Source organism: Buteo buteo, chromosome 16 (genome assembly GCF_964188355.1).
Source record: "Buteo buteo chromosome 16, bButBut1.hap1.1, whole genome shotgun sequence".
NCBI lineage: Eukaryota > Metazoa > Chordata > Aves > Accipitriformes > Accipitridae > Buteo > Buteo buteo.
In genome coordinates, this window is record NC_134186.1 from 5,393,125 (window position 1) to 5,412,965 (window position 19,841).

The 19,841-nt window shown below is 45.1% G+C and overlaps 1 protein-coding gene across 19 annotated transcripts in view; it reads left to right on the forward strand.

Annotated features, from left to right (window-relative positions):
- EPB41 (erythrocyte membrane protein band 4.1) overlaps positions 1-19,841 on the forward strand; it is an 87,457-nt gene that overhangs the window by 27,953 nt on the left and 39,663 nt on the right. For all 19 annotated transcript variants that reach the window (XM_075047654.1, XM_075047655.1, XM_075047647.1 and 16 more), the window contains exons 2-7: positions 7,970-8,438; positions 10,789-11,019; positions 13,426-13,530; positions 16,641-16,683; positions 18,620-18,695; positions 19,216-19,434. In XM_075047654.1, coding sequence (XP_074903755.1) covers positions 7,977-8,438; positions 10,789-11,019; positions 13,426-13,530; positions 16,641-16,683; positions 18,620-18,695; positions 19,216-19,434 — 1,136 coding nt within the window. In that variant the 5' untranslated portion in view covers positions 7,970-7,976. The remainder of the gene's footprint in view (positions 1-7,969; positions 8,439-10,788; positions 11,020-13,425; positions 13,531-16,640; positions 16,684-18,619; positions 18,696-19,215; positions 19,435-19,841) is intronic.

Here is a 19,841-nt window from a genome sequence, read left to right on the forward strand (position 1 = left end):
AAGCCTAGCATGATTCGGGCCGTGCCAACCCTTCTTGTAAGTGGTTCCCTTAGATAGTTTAAATGTTGTGCATTTTGGTGCAGCTAATAATGTAAAAATAACTGGCGTGATAGGTTATTTTTAATGAATTTTGGGCGTTGTACCAGGGAGTGGCAGATGTATTTGAGGCACTTGGATGAATGCAAATTGTATTGCAGCCGTATAACTACAAATAAAACAGTTAAGTGCGACGTCCCCAGCACACAGAAGAACGGCTCGTGTGTGTGAACTGGAGCCGTTGCCACCCGCTGCAGAGCAGCAGCAGGCAGTGAAGCCGGTTAAGAGCTTTTAGCATCAAACATCCTTCTGGTTCTCGGTGCTGCGGTGGTACGTACTTGGCAGGTGCCTCTGTGTGTGTGTGTGCACGGGTGGTATTTATCTAGCAGGCAGCTCTTTATCAAAGGAGTGTGCAGGTCCCTCTTGGGTTCTAATTATAGCTTTGGTTTGGAAACAGCCAAAGGGAAAACAACAAAAGCAAAAAGCGCTTTAGCCCTGTGCTTGAAAAACTGTAAAGAAGGAAAATGAGCCCTGTTATGTTAAACCTTGAGTGTAAATGAGGCACAGTGTGAGTAAACACATCTGTGTTAGGCAGGGGAAAAAAACCCTTATGAATAATGCATGGAAAAAATCCTCCTATTCAGTTGATGGAGATCTATTGCTTATTTCTGTTTAACTGTTGCTTTAGAAAGCGGTGTGCTGCTGGAGGAAGAAGGCTGTTGTCACGTGCGACGCTGGCGTTACCGTCTCGGTTTTGCTGTCGTCGCCACTCTCGGTATTCCTTCAGTGCAAAGTCAGGAGGGGTTGTGATGGAGTGACCTGCTGGGACGAAGCCTGCGTGTCCTTGGCTTTGCTAGCCTGTGACGCAGTGCCGCTCACTCGTGGCACTCTTGTGAGCTTGTGGGCTGCACCATTCCCGCTACGTTTATTTGCACAGATTTTGGCACCTGCCTCATTTCATGCATGCCGGGCTGCCCGCGCTCCCTGCCTCCACGGGAGGCTGGTGGACGGAGCAGCCCCCGGGGATGCTATCTGCAAAGTGCAGGTGCCGGAGCTGCCTGTGGGGTGGGGACGGGTGCTGGGGGTCCCTCCCTTCCTCTGTGAGGTCGGGCAGATACCGGCTCCTTCTGCAAAGGAGGGTTTTGGTGCGACTGCCGCCTGCGAGGCTGAGCTCGCTCTTTCCTCCTTGGGGGGGTTTGGTGTGGTCGGGTGGTTTGGAGACTTGTTTCTGCAGAGGGAAAACTTTGGTAGGCACTGTGCATTCGAGGCAAAACCTTGTTGTTTCTGCTCTGACCTCTGTTGAAGCAGGGCAAGGGAGCCCCAAGAGTTGCTTCTGCTGCTCGCTGTGGAATAGGAAGCAACACTTGTATTAAACTGACGGTTTTCTTAGTCTTTTTAGCAAACTACTGATTTGCTCCTACGTTGCAACATGAGGAGGGATAGTCTATGAGCAGCTTTATTTTGCTGGCAGCCTGGTGCACATGCCTTCCCCATGGCTCTATTCTGGGTCCAACCGCTCCAAGTTCAAGTGAGTTTTCTTAACAAGTCCCACATGGGCAGCCTTTCCAAACCTATTGCTGTAGACAGGGTTCCAGTGACAAATAGATGTTTTCTTTTAAATTTCAGCGCTTTACTGATGAGCAAAGCCCATGAATTTTTGCGTAAGGAATTCTGTAGCATCCAGGAGGATTTCTGAGGATACAGGGGAGGAGCTCCCGGCTCCCTTCGGTTGTAATGCACTTACTGCTCCATTTAGTCAGGTCATTTATAAGCCCAGTCTTAAATTTGACATAAATGATTTGCTTTCAGCAGATGGTGAGCTACTATTTTTTGCCCTCATTTAAATAGGAAAGCTGTACGATAGCAGAAGATGAAAGAGGGGCATGGTGCTGCCGACATACAGTAGATTACGAGGGCTGGTCTGGTGAGAATTAAATCCGGGCGGTTGTAATGTGCCATCTGTGTTGTGTTGGGTGGTTTATTTTTCCCCATTCGACGAAGCTCCTGAAGTCTCCTGTTACCCTCTGGGTAAGGCAGTGTTGCTGGCTGAGCGACAGCATCCCTTTTGTTCGGGACCCAAAGTACCAGCACAAAAAAGATGATGCATGTTAATTCTAACGGGGGTTATAAAATGCCAGCAGTAATTATTCCATTAATAAAATAGATTAAATAAATTTTGAAAGGCTCTGATGCTTTACAGTATTTTAAAGTTTGATTTTCTTATTGAGAGGCTTATTTTATTGCATTTGAATTTCTTATTTTGTTTTAAAAAAACCCGAACAAACAGCTCTCTGCTATGTTTTTTTTAACTGTAGTAAAAATCACGTGTAGGATACGTAACTTAAACACAAGCATGGCATGAGTCCTGCTTGTGGTGGTTGCAGTTCCCTCCTCTCCCACCCGCAAACACAGGTTTGTTGCACGCGCACCAGATCTTGAAAAAACTGTATTTTCAGCCTGTGCTATCTATTTCAGAGCAATGTTCTGCATAGTTTCCCTGGTGAATTGTGTGCTTTTCACACACATTATGAAATGGGAAAGAACGCATTTAAAAAAACCACACTGCTGCTGAAACTATTTGATTTTTTTGCCTATTTTTAGCAGAAGTTTCTTTCTTATCTTGGTCTCCAGCTTTTGCTATAGCAGTAGCGTTTGGTGAAGCCACACGTTTTTGGGTAGGAAGGTCAAGACAGTTCGTTCCAGCAGCGTGATTACCATTATCTGGCATTGGGCATCACTGTGAAACGGTTTGTTTTTCTGAGAAATGAACCTTCCCGGTGGACAGTCCTTTTTCTTCTCTCACTGAAAGACTAAAACACTGGGAATTAAGTCAGTGATGGCATGAGCCATAAATCATATTTCCAGCCTTGGAAGCAGGGTTAAGTTAGATTTTGCTATTACTACGCTTATTTGTATGCCTAAATAAGAAAGACTGGAGCACCCTGACAGGTAGGAGATGGTGACAGACGCATATCTAAATATTAGTGTTTCTTTGAGCCTCTGTAACTTGTCACGAAACAACCCAAATGAGCAGCATTGTTATTTCCAGAGAACTAACGCACCATCACTTAATGACAACGTTCTGGGAGCACAGGCGCAGCGACTGAGTAATTCGGCATCCTCCAGGCTTGAAGGCTTTCTCGACAGGGAGCCGTTGGGATCTGTTGAGCTACTCTAAAATCTGTATTTTAGCTAAATAATTGTGCATGTGTGCAGGCTGGAAAAGGGGAATGGTTTGACTTGGAGCGTGGTTGTCTTTTGACGTCTGCAAGAGCAGAGCCCGTGGACCAGTTGAAACCGAGTTTTGCTATCCTCTGCTCGCTAGATATTAAGTAGTGTTGAATTAAACCATGGATGTTAGGAACAGGATGAGCAACGAGCCCTTGCACTCCTTTTAAGCCTCAAGTCTGTTTTGTTGAAAGGATTTTGATGCAGAGAAGCAGGGTGAGTGTGTAGGTGACAACGAGCCCGCAGAGATGATGTATACTCCCTGTAGCCATGCCCTTGGACAGAAACGGGGGTGAGTGCTGAGGTTGGGGGTCTCAGGATATTTGGGTGTCTGGAGGGTCTGCTGTGCAAGGGGTGGCAGGTTCATAAGGTGCCTGTGTAGCAGTTTGCTTTGACGTTTGGTGTTCAGAGTCGCTGATACCTTTTAAGAAGAGATGTGCGGGGCTTGCTCCTCATCACCGAAGCACTGATGTGGTGCTGTGGGACACCAGGAGGTCCAGGTCCTCTTCTGGGGGTGATGTGGTGCAGGTGAAGGGGGATGCTGTCAGTGGGGAGGTCAACCTGTGGTGCGGGTCTCCTCGGCAGCGAGAAGCCTATTTGTCTTCTCCCCACAGGCTGCTCTGGGTGTGTTTAATTACCTTTTTTTCAGATTGCTTCCTGTTGCTAAAGTCTTCTTGTCTGGAGTAGCGTGTTCTTGAACTTAAAAATGCTTAAATATAAACACATATTTGAACTATTTTCTGATTAGATTTTTGCTCTGAAATCTCTATGTGGGATCATATCTAAGTTTTGCTGTGATTTGCTTATTTCCGTAGCGTTAAACGCCTTCTCTACACTAGACTTGTGAAGAGCCTGCCTTTTACAGGCTGTCTGGCATCAAACCCTCATCCTCTACCAAAAAAAAACAAACCCCAAACCCAGCATTTACAAGCATGGTAGCTCAGCAGGAGGTGAGCAACACTGCTTGGGTGCTCCTACAAGAGCAGAGCATCCTCCTCCAGCATCCATGGAGCTCCCGAGGCATCTGCAGGCTCTGCAGGATTGCCTTGTGGAATAGCAATGGAAGAAAATTTAATTTAAATAAAAACCTGCTTGTGGTTTGGCTGTGGACAGTGCTTTCTCCAAATAATGAGTTGAAGAGCAGCAGAGCAGGAACCTCACTCTTCATGTTGGCTCTGGTGTGGGCTGGGTTGGAAACAAAATGCTACTTAGCAAACATCTTTGTGCAGTAAAGGTGCTTTTTTAAAATAATACAGCCTCTTGGTTATGTTGCTCACAGATCTCTGCTTTCGGTCAAGAGCTTAGTTCAATGGTTCAAATCCATTTCTGAACATAAAAGGGAGGGAACCACCCATGAGCCCACACATCAGAGAAGCACACTTGGGTCTTGCAGCAAGATGTTTGCCTGCACCCAGTGAGTTATTGGTGCTGGCTGCCGCTATAAAATGTTTATTGGGAAGGGAAGGGCTTGTACGTGCCCATCTCCACATCGCCAGCCCTGCTGAGGGGGTCTGGCTGAGCTGCAAGGTTGTTCCCGGGGGATGGAGGAAAGACGTGGAGACATTTGCTCATTGCCAGCAAGACCCACCTTCCCACACTGGGAAAGGTCCATGACTGCAGCTTTGAAATCCAAACAAGTAAACATTTCTTGTTCCAGAAATGTTGGTATTTAAAGAGAGAAAACTACGTCCAGAGGAAATGTTTGTTTGTGGACTGTCCCTCTTGTTTACCACGGCTGATAAGAGCTGCTTTTCAGCTGTGCCCTCCCTGCAGTTGGGATTGTAAGAGCTTTGGTTTTGCCTTTTTATTTTTAGGAGAGCAACATGCATCCAATGTGTGTTTTGATAATGATGCTTACAAATGTATTTATTCAAAACAAACACAGTAGGAAGCAACTACAAAGCAGACTGCTTTGGCAGCTGATGCAAAAAGGAGCTTGCTATTTTCGTGTGTTCGTGGTGGGATAGTCTTGCAACACGTCCATCCCACTCTATGCGTGTCAGGGCTTCAGGAGCTTCACCCCGGGATTTGGCCATGGCGAGCCTGTCCTGCATCATGGGCTTGGGGTGATTTATGTTTGGCTGAATGTAGCTTGTTGCCCCTGCACCACCTTGCAGCATCTCCAGGAATTTTTGGAGAGCTGTTGAGAGCATGTGTTGGCTGCATGGTAGCTGGGGTGACTCTGCAGACAGAGCCGTGTGCTGCTAGCGGGGCCAGCAGCATCCCTAGCAAGGCATCGCAGGAAGAGGAGAAACAGCAATAAGTTGCAGGGGCAAGTCACCCACATGCTGCCATCTGCAAACCAATTGCAGCCCTGTGCCCCCCCCGGTGAGTGCGCAGCCCCTTCAAAACCTCTCCTGAACCGAACTGCAGATGTTACTCGTTTAGGGGAGAAGGAAATTCAGCATTGTGGATTTTTTTTGCTTCCCCCCCAAAGCGAGCAGCAGGCGTGAAGCTGCCCCCTCCTCAAGGGTGGTTGTGGGAGCCAGCTGGGTGCTGCATGAATCCACTGTAGCCTTTCATTTGACTTGGATTTTACAGCTTTCTCGTGGAGCCTGTTCTGTGATAATCTTGCAAAAACAAACTCCTGCAAGACTTCTGGGGAAATGAGGTGACATAATGCCCAACTCAACAGCGTTTTGGAGAATTACCCTTGGGTGCTCTTGTTGCCTTGTGGGCTATGCCAAGCTGTCCTGTCTTCTCCCATGCAAAATGCTGGAGGAGGAGAACTGATGCAGTGTGGTTTTCTGCACATCTGCGTCTCCATCTAGCTTGGAGCCTTGCTATGTCTAGATTTTGGCAGCATCTTTGCCTTGCAATATCCCTGGTGCATCAGGTGCCCTCAGATGCCCGTGCAGGCTGTCTGCTTGGATGCTCATTTTCTCAGTGCAGGTAGAAAGCTGCTGTTTCAGTGGCCTCCACCTCTCCATTGGGTTTGGAGAAACCCAGCGCAGCACACTGAGGGGAGATGGTGTGTAGGACATGAGGCTGTAAACCTGGCTTCTGCAGGAGACCAAGCTAAAATGGGCCCTGCAGCTCATCCCAAAGCTGGCTGGTGGAGCTCGTCCAAGCGAAGAGGTTTCAAACAGTTCAGAGAGCCTGTCCCAAATGTGATACCGCTCTGAATCATTCCGATGGGAGCACAGACCCTGTGGGTTACCATGCCCGCTTTTCCAAAAGCCCTCCTTGCAACTCCCAAACCCCCCCTCCCAAACCAAAACTGAAAACAAAACAAACCTTGTAAACTCAGGAAAATTGCATTGCTGGAGAAACACATTCATTGAAGGTCTCTAACGCTGCTTTGTTTTAACCACAGCTTTAACAATGATAAGCTTTTGCATTAAATGCAGGGGAAGAGTAGTTTGGAAAGCTAGGAGGGCTTTTCTCTTTCAAGCACTCTGGTTATTTTGGCAATCAGGATGAGTTAAATTAAAATTGTTGAATGCAATAATATGTAGGAGGGTGACATCTTGAAATGTTTCTTAATTTTAAGTATGTATTTTGAGCAAATGTTTGTATGCTGAGGCTTGGGCTGGGGGGATTGAAAGGCATATTGGATTATATGCTATTTGGTCTGTGTAAGCAGTGGCAATTTATTGCTGCAGATGCATGTGATGCAACGCGCAAAGATTAGTTCTATCCTCTCTAAAGCATGATTATTTTGGGTCCTCTTTATACCTTAAATAGATATTCTTCTCATGTGATTTCCATCTTTTTGTGTCAACAGCCCAGGCTAAAGTTGAAATAAACATTGCATCAGCTTAATAGCACAGGCTCTGAAGAAATCTGCTCTCCATTATGGGGACTATTTGGAAGCCTTTTCATTTTACATTTCTTCAGTGTGCAATGCAAAGATCTCATGAATCCTGAAGCCTGCTCTCTTTCACTGGACCTTTCTTTGGCAGGTCAACATAGTTGATCAACACTGATGAGTCCCGTCCAGAACAGAGCATCAGTGTGGTTCATCGTGTTTAAATATCCCCCTTTTTCATTCATGGTGAGGATCTGTGGCCTCTTTCAGGGATATTTAGAAGTGAGCAGCTGTTAAAATTTGTTGTGGCCGTGCAATTTTTGACTCTCAAGCAGCGGATTTCTCCCTCCACTCGCTGTGGTGGTGAAGGATGCTGTAAACACTGCAAGCCATTGCGGGCCGTCTGGGGTTTTGGCATGGCATGGTAGCAGGAAGGTTGCCTGGTCATGTGCGTGTCCTCATATGGTTGGACTTGATGATCTTAAAGGTCTTTTCCAACCTAAATGATTCTATGATTCTCAACTGCTCTGCTCCCACAGCCAGTGCTGCCAGAGGGGAACAGGGATTTGGTGGAAGAGAGGACATCAGCACAGCCCTGTGGAGCAAGACCCTCTGCCACCTCCTCCCCTTTCCCTAATCTTGTTTGCATTTTTTTAATCATTTGCTCTTGTCAGGCTGTAGACCTGGTGCCAGAGCATTTAGCAGTTTGGAGTCAGTGTCATCCAAATGGTGGAAGATGCATGGGTAAATGTCGATAGAGATGTTTCTATCAAAGCAAACCTTAGCAAAATGAATGATTTTGCTCTTAATGAATTTGTAGGCTGGAGTCAGCAGGACAGGATGGTGTGACTGGCGAACGTGGTGTGTCTGTTCTTGTGGCTTGGTTTGAATAGCTTAATGCAGACTTAAATATTGGAAAACTCTTGTTTGAGACCTTTTGCACCTCTCTTACAGCATCATCATGACAACAGAGAAGAGTCTAGGGGCGGACGCCGACAATTCGGAGCAGCAGCAAGCCAAGGAGGAGGAAGGAGCTGCTGAAACACAAAAGCAAGAGGCTTCCCTAGAGGAAGGGGCTCAGCAGACGTCGGAGGGACAGCCTGCAGCGGGGCAGAAGCAGAAGGCCTCCAACGGCGATACACCCACACACGAGGAGCAAAGCAAGAAGGAGCGCCGCACCTCTGAGGGCCGAGGTCTCTCCCGCCTGTTCTCATCCTTTCTCAGGAGGCCCAAGTCTCAGGTGTCCGAAGAGGACAAAGACACTGATGTTCCTAAAGAGGCGGGAGGTGACCAGAAAGACCCGGGTTTAGGAGCCAGCCCTGATGAAGACATCCTGGTGAAAGCCCCAATTGCAGCTCCTGAGCCTGAGCTCAAAACTGATCCATCACTAGATCTCCATTCCTTAAGCAGTGCAGAAACACAGGTAAAACACCCTGCGCTGTGTGATGCGCTCCCTTCTGTTCTTGAAAATGTGTCCTTTTAGCCAAAACTATAAAAACCTTCATATCCTAGGATAGTAAGCTTGATCAGAAAAACTCATGGGATGTTAAAAAGGCTCTTGTCAGCTCTCTGTGTTGCATCGCATACTTCCAACTCTTGCATTCCTGTATCAGACTGTGCTGCAAAGTACCTGCTCCTGAAATTGTGCTCACGCTTCACAGCCCTGTGCTGACTCTTTACTCTGCTGAGGCTTGGGGAGTCACATCAGAACTAGGGTTCAGATTCATAATTCGTGACAGAGCAATTGCTCATTGGGATGTCCTTGGTGTGTGCAGAATAAAGGCAGGCCAGTGGTGTGAGGTGCAGATTGCATGAGGATGTGGATTTGGGAAAGGATTTCTTGAACTTCGAGGAGCGCAAGTGTGGCGTTTCAGGACTTGGTCGTTTGTTCAGTCCAGGCTGGTGCTGAGCCTGCCAAAAACAAATACTTTCTGCTTATGCATCATGTAGACAGGGATTTCTGCACAGCACGTGGGCTGAGCCCAGCTCCTCGTAGCTGTCTGATGTCTACTCTTTACAGCCAGGGTCATTTTTCATGCAAAATTTAAAGTTTTTAAAGCATGATAGAAACTGAGGCAGACACACCTGCAGGGAGACATTCACAAAGCTGCAGGTGGTTATTGATTTGGTGGTATTGGATGTCCTCTCTTACTCCTTGGGTAATTGCAGCTCTGCTGTTACTAGTGCGGAGTTAGACAAAGGTGAGTGCCCCTTGTCCCGAGATGGGGATTTCTTACAACCCAATGAACCTGTGTGTATTGCTGGAGTCATAGCACATTCATGGTAAAATCTGGATTACTTACCCCACTGCCTTAAGTTTTGAGTGGGCTCTAGAGAGGTATTACATATCTGCAAACTCTGACTTTTGGAGCAATACTTTATGAGTTAGAGCGTGGCCAGCTGTAAGCAATAATTGTAAATCCACCTCCTTAAAATTACGAAGTTGTAGAGAAGGTAGTAGGTAACACCTTCTTCTTTCTTTTCCCAAATTTCTGAGCCTGTGAAAACCATGGGATGATCTCTGCTCGTGTTTTGTACCTCTGAGGGTTGAGATTAGCAGAATGGGGAGGAGCTGGAAATTTTCATGCAATTTCAGCCCAGAAATTGTGTCTTGAAGAGGAAATGCATGATTTCTTTCTCTATTTAACTTTGATGTGCTGCTTCTGAGCGCATGTGTACCCACAGCCTTCCTTCACCATGGGCTGTTTGTTTCAGACGAAGCATTTGTGCTTTTTTTTTTTTCTAGTTCTTATTTTAGATCAACGTCAGTGGCTTTTTGAACTGTGACACTCGGCAGATATTTCTGCTGTGAAAGCATTTGCGAGGTGCTGCCTGTTTGATAAATGCTGACCGACGGGCATTACGAGCTTTGACTGATTCCCTGTTCCTGATTGTCCCGGCCCTGCTGGAACAGAAGTCAGCAGCTTGTGGACATTATTTAGTTTTTAAATACCTCCGTGCAGTTGTGCCTGGGTGTGATTTCATGAGATGCGATGGGCTGAAAAGACAGGGTTTACTCTTCCTCTGCCGCGGCTGCGTGTTCCTGCTGCATCGAGCCACTTCCAGCACTTGTCAGAGCCTGCCGTGAACTCGTTTAACCTGCTGAAATGGCAGTGGAAAAAAAACAACAACCCAGCTTCCTTCCTCCTCCTGTTCCCGAACTCCATCTCTTTCTGCTATTTTAGTGAATTAAACTGGCTTGCAAAGTGCTTCAGTAGGCAAAGAGAGAGTGGTATGAAGGCTGCCTTCCCTTTTTGGTGGCAGAGAGCTGCTTGATCAGCTCCGATGGCTGTGAAATCTCAGCACTGACTCCCCCTTTTTAATGCCACTGCTGCTATACTGGGGGCCGGTGTGCTGGAGCAAAGCCCATCACCCAGGACAGCAGTGGGAACATGGGGGCATGTGCAGTGGGTGCACTGGGTGTCTTGCCTAGGAGGGGAAAAATTTACTAGTTCAAAAGGTGTTGTCATTAAGACCATGAAGATTTGCATGATGTCATCTGCCCTGATTTCTCTAATCAACCCTTTTTCCTTTTTTATTACATCCTTTATTAAATGAAGACTTGAGAATGACTTGAAGGGCTTTAAAAATTAATATCATTACCGTGCTCACCCAAGCTGCCACTCCAGGTCCCGGGTTACACATTTAAGTCAGACAACTAATTCTGGGGTGAAATCCCAGCCCTGTAGTGCACCTATGCAATGCTTGTTTCATGTGATGGTTTTTTTGCTTGACACATCTAAATTGCAATTTGGGTGATGTGGGGGTTTCAGCCTGCGCAGGAGGAGAGGAGGGACGACCAGGAGCCGGACAGCAGAGACCTCGGGGGCAAGGAAGGAGGGGAAGCGAAGGAAGAGTGCGCCAAGCCAGAGCCGAAACAAGAGACTCCAGAGACCAAAGCAGAGAAGGATTTGAAAACTGCCCAGAAAGCAGTAAAAAGACACAGAAACATGTACTGCAAAGTTGTCTTGCTGGATGACGCCATTTTTGAGTGTTCCGTGGATGTAAGTACTTTTGGGGTTTGTTTCTGCTTTGCCTCTTTTCCCTCTCCCTTCTCCTCCCCTTGAAAAATCACCGCAAACACGATTTAACAGAGGCCTAATTTTCTGCCAGTGAATTACATGACAGGCTTTACTGCAGAACAATCTTGCTGTAAGCTGTAGCAACTTATTTAGTATGTTGTAAAAAACTCTTGGTGCCTCGGAATGTTTTGTTTTTTTTTTTAATTGTTCTACAATTTCCAGGGTTCCTTGCTTTGTAAAGGTGGAGGGAAGTTTAAAAAAAAAAAGAAGTTATCTTACTTGCTGTTCATCTTCTCTCTCATTTGTATCCCAGACTAGAGTTTAGGGTTTTGTGTTAGTTTGGGATTGTCTAAATAACTTTTGCCCCTTTCCTTTGAATAAAATAGGTTGTCAAATTGATTTGTGCTTTTCTGTTCAACCAAGGTACCTTTGCCTATCAGGCTGCTGGCTAACATAGCTCCTGGAGCTTGGATGTAAAGAAAAACATGCTGTGTTTAGCCTGCAGTTGAATATATTTGCAGTAAACAATTTAAAATTATTATGTTGTCTTACAGCACTGCAAACCCCTTCATCTGAGAGCTTTTATTCTGCTTTATTTTGTGCATTCCCTCACAGGGCTGTCTTGCTGTCAGGGCAATAAAAAGCTAGCAGAAATCCCCATTTCAGTATTGAAGTACTTGTCCGGAATATTAATAATCCGGTACTTACCATTCGAGCATACTTCCATCAGCTTGTTTTTCCCCAGTCCCGCTGGCTAAATGGGCCATGAGAGGGTATGTGGGCACAGGGCTCCTTGTGAAAGCAGTTACCTTGGGTGATCCTGGGCAAGTAGGTCAGCACCGGCCGTTTGTGTAACAGCGTTGCTGTTGTTATTGCCTGGGATCAACTCGGAGCATCACTGCTCTGATCGCCTTCCCCTTTGCTAGGGATTTTGTGTGCAGCCCTGGAAAGGAAACTGTTCCCCGAAATGCTGGCAGCTTGCTGTGGCTTTGTGTACGAGTTTGCTGCAGCAACGCCTTCAACTACCAGCAGGCTGCACAGACACTGGTGGTGGGAGAGCTGGTGGTGGTGTGGTTGGTCCTGACTTGAGCAGGACATTAGAAGTCTCTTTCTGTAGGTCCAGAGGATTGCGGTGAGCACTGCAGAGAGGGTTAGGAGGGGCTGCTGTGTCGGTGAGACCCTCTTGACTTGACAAGTACCCTTGGCTTTAACGCCAGTATAATTCTACACTGCCAATTAAGACTTAATTGAGAAGGAATTGCAAAGGTGTAGGCAAAGACCAGCACAAATGCCTTTATTCAGGAAGAAGAAGAAGAAGTGCTTTCAGACATCCTTTCCAATTGACAGCCATGGAAGGTTTTTAATTCCTATGTCTTTAAATGCCAATTCCTTAAGAAATATCCAGGCTAACACATGTACTATGTTACCTATAGAGTGACAATGTATGCACTGAGGATCTTACAGCTGAAGGACTGGAATAAAACAAGGCTATGTTTTTGGATCAGTTGCCGTGCAAATATGACTAAAAGGAGAGATGTGGGCACAAGTGATGCATTAGTAAAGCTTATTTTGCGTCACTGGAACCGTACTTTCTTTTTAGCAGACTTCAATAGAATTAGCTGCTCCTGGTTACCATAGTTTTGTGCCTCAGGGATGTTTTCCTTCATGCTTTTGGACTAAAAGGGTATCTGTTCCTAGGGCCAGTTCACTTCTGCAGGATTTGGGGGGGGTGGAAAGAGGAGACAGGAATTCTCAAGTGTATTTCTTGAGGCAAGAAGTTGTGTGCGAAGCAGCTTTCGGTGCGTAAGGCAAAACTGGAGAAGCTAGGTTTCATCAGCAGATCGGGTTGATGAAAAGGCCATGGAAATGGTGGTCTTTGGTTCTGAGCCGCTGTTTCTTTTGTGACCCTGCTAAGCCAGGTTGCCCCCAAGATGGGACTATAGCAGTGGGTTGTAGCAGCAGTTTCATACCCTGCATTGATCATCTTTCGATAAATGCTCAATTGTATGACAGCCTGGAGCTGGGAGGTATCAGTGCAGTAGGTGTAGTTTGGGAGGTAAAAACCATACAAATCCTTGGTGTTTATGGAGTCGTGTTTAGAAGCTCAGCTTTGTGGAGCTGGTGGTAGCAGAGAGAGACGCTGCAGTTCCCATTGCCTCTCTGGTTTGAATTTTTATGCCTGATGCTCTTTCCTATAAGGGGTGCTTGCTCAGAAGTGGCCAGGAGATCTGATTTTGAGCTACTCGGGACTTTTTTCCCTCTTGGCAGTGTATAGTGTGGTTTGATTACGTTCCCTTTCTCCCCTCTCCCATGAATGAGAGCAGGCAAAAATCAGCCTGTCCTACAGAATTTCTTTTGTATGAATTGGTGTGAATTTTCTTTTTGCAGAAACACGCCAAGGGGCAGGATCTACTTAAAAAAGTCTGTGACCACCTCAATCTCCTGGAAGAAGACTACTTTGGTTTGGCCATATGGGACACACCGACCTCCAGGGTAAGCAACTGCGGTTGTGTGGTGTTCTGTACCCGGGTGGGTTCAGCTCTTCCGAAGGAGGTTCATCTCCCCTGGGGAGGAGGTAGTGCATGAGCTCTTCTTAAAACTCCTTTTGGTGTCGTCCTCAAAAAAGGACTAAAAGGGTCATCACAGAGGCAGAAATTGTGAATAAATGACTACAGGAGTGTGGATTTTAGTGAAAAAGCTACATGAACTTGTATCTTCACCTGGAGAAAATTCATTATATTAGTTTACTGCAAAAAGATGCCATTAATTTTTAAAGCTGTAGCTCAAGAAGTTAGAGGAAGATAAGGCTTTTCTCACTGTACAAAAGCAGCAGGTTTTTTTAATTGTGATTTTAAGAATAGGTTAGCTACTCCTAGGCTATAGAAGACGAGCCTGAATGTTGACATACTGCAAAGGGACTTCACAGTCCTGGAGCCTGTGTTCAGCAAAGGTGCAAGGCTAAGCAGTCAGCAGGAGTAAAAGCTGGCTGCCCTGGCATGGGTGTCAATTTTTTGTAAGGTTTGGTCAGAGCCATCCAGAGCAGTTTTGAGTTGAGGCTTTGCCTTGCAAAAGAATGCATGTGACTATTCATAACAAAACTCTTACTCATATGGTTTCAGTTTAAGGTCTTTGTTTGGTTAGGCTCAAGCAGTGTCTTTATCTTTTAAACCCTTGGTTACGCTTTAACTCAAGCAATTGCTCAAACTCTGTTTCATGAAGCTAGCCAAAACTGTGCTAAATTGAAATTAAGGACCCATTTTTATGTCCTTTAGTCCAGTTACGTTGGTCCACATTCTGACTGTTCCTGTGCTTCACCTACAGCAATCACTTATGGGCCATGGTACTACGGCTGACAGACATCTGTCATTAAATACTTAATAATTGCAAGTGTGAATTTTTAATACACAGGCGAAGTAACACCCCATCACTACTTGAGTCAGGCAGAGCTCTGTCTTGGATTTGTTTTACTCTCTCTGGTGTCTTACTATTTTCTTGTATGTGAAATTTGCTTCCATGTATATAGCCTGGATTTTTTTACTCTAGTAGTTTGTTGTGCTTGCAGAGGGAGGGATAGGTGTACTTTTAGATCCAATTAAGAGCAAAAAGAGTTTAGCTGGAGCAGCTCAACTTCTCACACTTGTGCTGTGGGTAGCTCACTGCTGCATCTCCCGGACCTCTGGGACTTGCTCTTCTCATGTCCAGGTGTGCTAGCATTGATTCTTCCAAATGCAAAAGCATACACCTCCTTCGCCCCAAGCTGACGAGGGCTAAGGAGCTGTGCAGCTTTTTAACCATAGGGACTGAAAACAGATACTTTTGTCAGATTTGTGTCCCAGAGCTGGGAGCTGAGTATGGTAAAGCCACTGTGCATGGGTTTAGTGCCAGTGGAGAGTAAGCTGCTCGGTGGAAGTCTGGTTTGCTCTGATGGGGAAAACCACCATTTTGGGGTTTTTTTGGGGGAGCCTTTCTGGTTATGTTTCATCGAACTTCAAAATCTGAAGCTCCATCTCTCTCCTGCTGTAACTTCAAACAAGACCCAACACTTGATTTGCTGATTCACAAGTAGAAATGATCTTAATAGGAAACCAGTGGAAGAACTTTTGCACCTCACCTGCAGCTGTGTGGAGCAGGTGGAGATGCACGTGTATATACCTGGACAGGGAAGGGTTGTATGCGGGATTGTCCACCTTGATATTTAGGGAATAAACATTTCTGAGGATGGGCATTTTCCCACATGGGAATAGCAGAGGGTGACAGTGGGAACAGGAGATTGTGACAGTGGATAGAGCAGCTGGTCAGCACCAAAGGAGCTTGATGTTTATGCTGCTCTGAAAGGGAGGATTGTTTCCCACCGATTCATGACACAGTGTGGATAAAAGTGCTGTTAATTGCTGTACCCATCATTGTCCACTGGATCAGGCAGCATGAGTGCCGAGGATGCATAACTGCACCCCGGGCTCGGCTGCCCAAAACCCAGCTGTTATCACTGCAGTAATGACCAGTTGTGGCACCAGCGTGGATGTAGAGATGCTCTGCTTGAAACAGTGGCCCTAAAAAGAGAGCAAGTGGCATGTGCACCTTTCTAATGGATTTTGTATCCCCAGTTTTATAGGTTAGAGGAGCAAGCTTATAAAAAGATAAGATTAAATGTAAGTATCGCTGTCCCCCTGCCATGAAGTTACGTGTCCTGGTCAAGACAGATTAACTTGGGGGATTCAATGAGTTAATTCCTTCACCTCGGGAGACCTGGACATCCAAATCCTGCTCAGGGCTTGTGAAAATGAAGAATGTGGTTTAATGTAGCCTCTTCAGGAGGGCTGTTAGCACTGTGCCATCCCCTTCAGCGGGGCAGACCCTGACCGCTGCAAAGGGAAAGGCTCAGGCTGGATGTGCTGGGAGTTGCTCAGACTGTGCTGGCAAAAGCAGGAGTTGTTTTTTGAGGCTTATATTGCACCACTGTCCCACAAAACCCCAAATTACAGAGGGGAGGAAAAAAAAGGATATATTTCTAAATTTGTAGCTGAGATAATTACTAGAAACTTGAGTCATACTTAAAAGAGACGAAGTTTATGTCACACTTCTGTAAAAGATTCCAGCCTTCCCCAGCGATTGGATGTTTTCACTCGTATTTCAGTGATTAGGTCGTTAAAAACCATAGCTAATAATAGAAAGTCTTGGTGATCTTTGTTCTGAATAGGGTAAGTATGGAACAGGGTGCCTAAAATGAATGCAAACATCCTATTTGCCTGTTTTTAAAGGTTCTGGAGAAAAAAAAAAGTGTTGCACAAGTGCCCGTCGTAGCTGGATGTAGCTGCAGCCGTACTTGCTGCTATGTCCTTGCAGCCCTCACATGCTGCTTTTTTTTTTTTTTTTCTCCTGTTCCTCGTGCCTCCCCTGCAAGTACCTGGTAGGTGAAGGGTTGGAAATGCACCCACCGAGACCACAGACTGGAGTAAAAGTTGTAAAAAATGTACTGTCTCTCCAGTTTCCATGGCTGCATTCATGTCAAATGTTGTCTTTTTGCCGTATTTTTAGCAATTTGCAGTTTCCTGTGGTGTTTCTGGGATGTCTGTTAAACTGTGAATGTTTTTATCCTCTTACAGACGTGGCTGGATCCTGCCAAAGAAATAAAAAAACAGGTTCACGGTAAGTAGATTGAATTTATGATGTGGGTGTGTGTGGTTTCTCCCTGCTTTCCTAAATAAGCATGGTTTTGGCGGGCCATCCAGGGGGCCCAAGGATGGGTGAGAGTTCAAGTGAGGGTGTCTGGCAGGGATCAGGACAAATTCAAGCAGTTTGTGCATCCTTTCTCTTCTTAAGTACTTAGTGATGCTCTAGATTTAGGAAAAAAATGTAATTTCCTTGGGAAAACATAGCTTGGGGTGTGTTTGCCCTATGCAAACCTACGCTGTCCTTGCTACCATGCGATGCTGAAATGGGAGATCTGCTCTCTGTTGGAGGATGGGAGAATAGGTGTCGGTGAGAACCATTTAAATCTCAAAGGAGACTGGGAGAGCCCGAGCAAAATTGTATGCTGTAGCAAGGTTTTATGGACTCTGAGGCTGTTTTGGGGTCCAAATAGGAGTACTGGAATGGTAAATGGCTTGAATAGTATCAGGGCAAATACCAGATGCTCTCCAAAGTCGTATTTTAAGGTCTGCTAGCACTGAATTAGTTCCCTCAAGATGAGAGCAGTGTCAAAGTTAAATAAATTTGAGAGGCTTTTGTTTTCTCTCAGGAGCAAGTCTGACTGCTTTGAAAGTAAAATACCGTTTTACATATGCTTTTGGTGGGGGGCACAGAACAAAGTGTGTCATTAAGTACAGATTAGGGGGGAAAATGCCTCAGGGCTATGGAGTAGGAAAAGCTCCTGCTCTAACCAACTTCTTTTTGAATCGATAGCAGGATGTGTGTAAAGGGCATGAGCTGCTCCGGTCATGCCGTGCAGGTAAAATTCAGCTCATAAGTGTAATGAGCAACCTGCTATGGAATCTGATCCCCTGAGATGGGTTAAATGGCAAATTATTTGAGTTTACTTGAATATATGTTGAATGTACATAGGTAACCTCTGCTACCTAAAATGTCTCCTTGGAATAACTTGTTTTGAACTGCGTGTAATGAAAACAACATGCCTTGTGTTTAATCCCTGTTATGGCATTGCATAAGAAATAAATCCATGAATGCTACGTCCCCCCTTGTCCCTGTTTGAGACTGCGATAAATCTCTGAGGAAGTTAAGTGCAGGGGTGTCTTCTCCTTCTGAAATAAGTATTATTTTGAACTAGTGTTAAGGGGCACAGCAGGGGGGAGTTATAACTATGCGAATTACTTTGAGTGCTTAATGGGTCAGTCAGGTCTATTTTCTGCAGGTAAACATGAGAGAGCAACCCCTTCAGCTGTGTCACCTAGACTGTCCATACCATATATAATGCCAATTCTAGGTGCAATTGTGTGGATTCTCACTCCAGTTAATGCCCGTAACAGTGCTGTACAAGGTTTACAACAAGCTGTATTAAAGCATTTAGGTTTGGACTTGTAAAGCTCTTTCTGTCTTGGTGCTTGCTGGTTTCATCCAGAGATTGATGCTTGTATTGTGCAGAGTTTAAACTGTGGTCTGACCACCCCACCACAGTGCATTAGGCTGCTGAGTGAATTAGCACATCTGCTCTTTACGAGAAATTTGAAAATTGGGTCGAGTGATAAAACAGTACTAATTCACTAACGTATAGCACATGCCTGACCTCTCTTCATGAATCCTTTTCAATCAATGAAAAATATGTAATTTAGCCTCTTAGCAATGAATTTATTTTTTTCCACAAGTTGTGGTTTATTCATATGTATTTGCCTGCTCTGCTTTGTTTTCTCCTGCTTGTATCTTAGCTCCTGTAAATGAAATTGTATCTTATACCGTCTGCTAAGCAGCAGCTAGCTGTGCGAGCGAGCAGTATTAAAATCAGTATTATGATCTGCTGGCTGTATTTTGAAGATCAGATTGGATATTCCCAGCTTTTTTTGTAATGACTGACTATCACCAAGCTGTTCTGGTGTGCTTATTTTTCTCAACCTCTTCTTTGTAATTGCAGGAGGCCCCTGGGATTTTACCTTCAATGTCAAGTTTTATCCACCGGATCCTGCGCAGCTGACAGAGGACATAACCAGGTGAATTATCTGGGACTCTTGCTGCCAGCCAGGGGGCTCAACTCAGCAAAGCAGTGAATATTGAACAGAAATTTTTAATATTTGAGTGTTTTTCCATCCTTCAGCAAGGAGATCAGATATCTTAACAGTTCGAAGGGTTTTTTGTTTGTTTTTAGCGGATGTGTGGGATGCTCCCGCTCTCCACTGTAGTCAACATGTGTAAAACATCATCATTTATAATCCTGGCATGGATGTGTTTGTATAGAAAAGTAAATTTTTATTTTGAAACAAGATTTTCTGATCATCAGTGTCCTCTACTCCATTTGCAAGAGTGGAGGTGACCTTAAGTCCTCCTGTTCTCCATGCTGTTTATCGTGGGAATATTACCCCATAAGTAAAAATACAGGTAGAAATTAGAAACAAGCATCATGTTGCATTCATCAGTGGCATAAAAAAAGAGATTCTGTTTGATCCTCCAGTTTCTTAAGTTTCTCTATGCTCTCTGTAAATAGTATTTTGCTTCCCTGCCGCCCCCCCCCAGGTATTACTTGTGTCTTCAGCTTAGACAAGACATCATTACGGGGCGGCTGCCCTGTTCCTTTGCGACTTTGGCTCTGCTGGGTTCGTACACAGTCCAGTCCGAGTTGGGAGACTACGATCCTGAACTACACAGCCCGGATTACATCAGTGAATTTAAATTGGCCCCAAACCAGACAAAAGAGCTCGAAGAGAAGGTTGTGGAGCTTCATAAAACATACAGGTAAGGTGTGACAGCTGGAGGACTTGTTTGTGCACAGCAGCCTGAAATAAAGGAAATAGTGGGGCTTTCTGGTATTTTCCCCACCTCTGTTGTATGCTTTTGGTTTCCTGCTGCACCATTTTTTTTGTATTTGCAATAGAAGCTTTAGCAGTAAGGTGTGAATTTTCAGCTATTGAGAATATCAGTTTTTTTAAAAAGATCTGATACTTTATAATAAAATCTTTCTAGAAGCTAGAATTCTTTTTTCCTACATGAAGAAGAAACTATGTTTTTAGGAAGCAGATGCAAAGTCTTGCAATTGTTTATTAACAGGTATTCTTTTTCAACAGTATAGCTGTGAAAGTGGGTTTTATTTCATGTGAAAATAGAAGGTTTGGTTGTTTTAACCTTGCCCTTTGTCTTTTTTT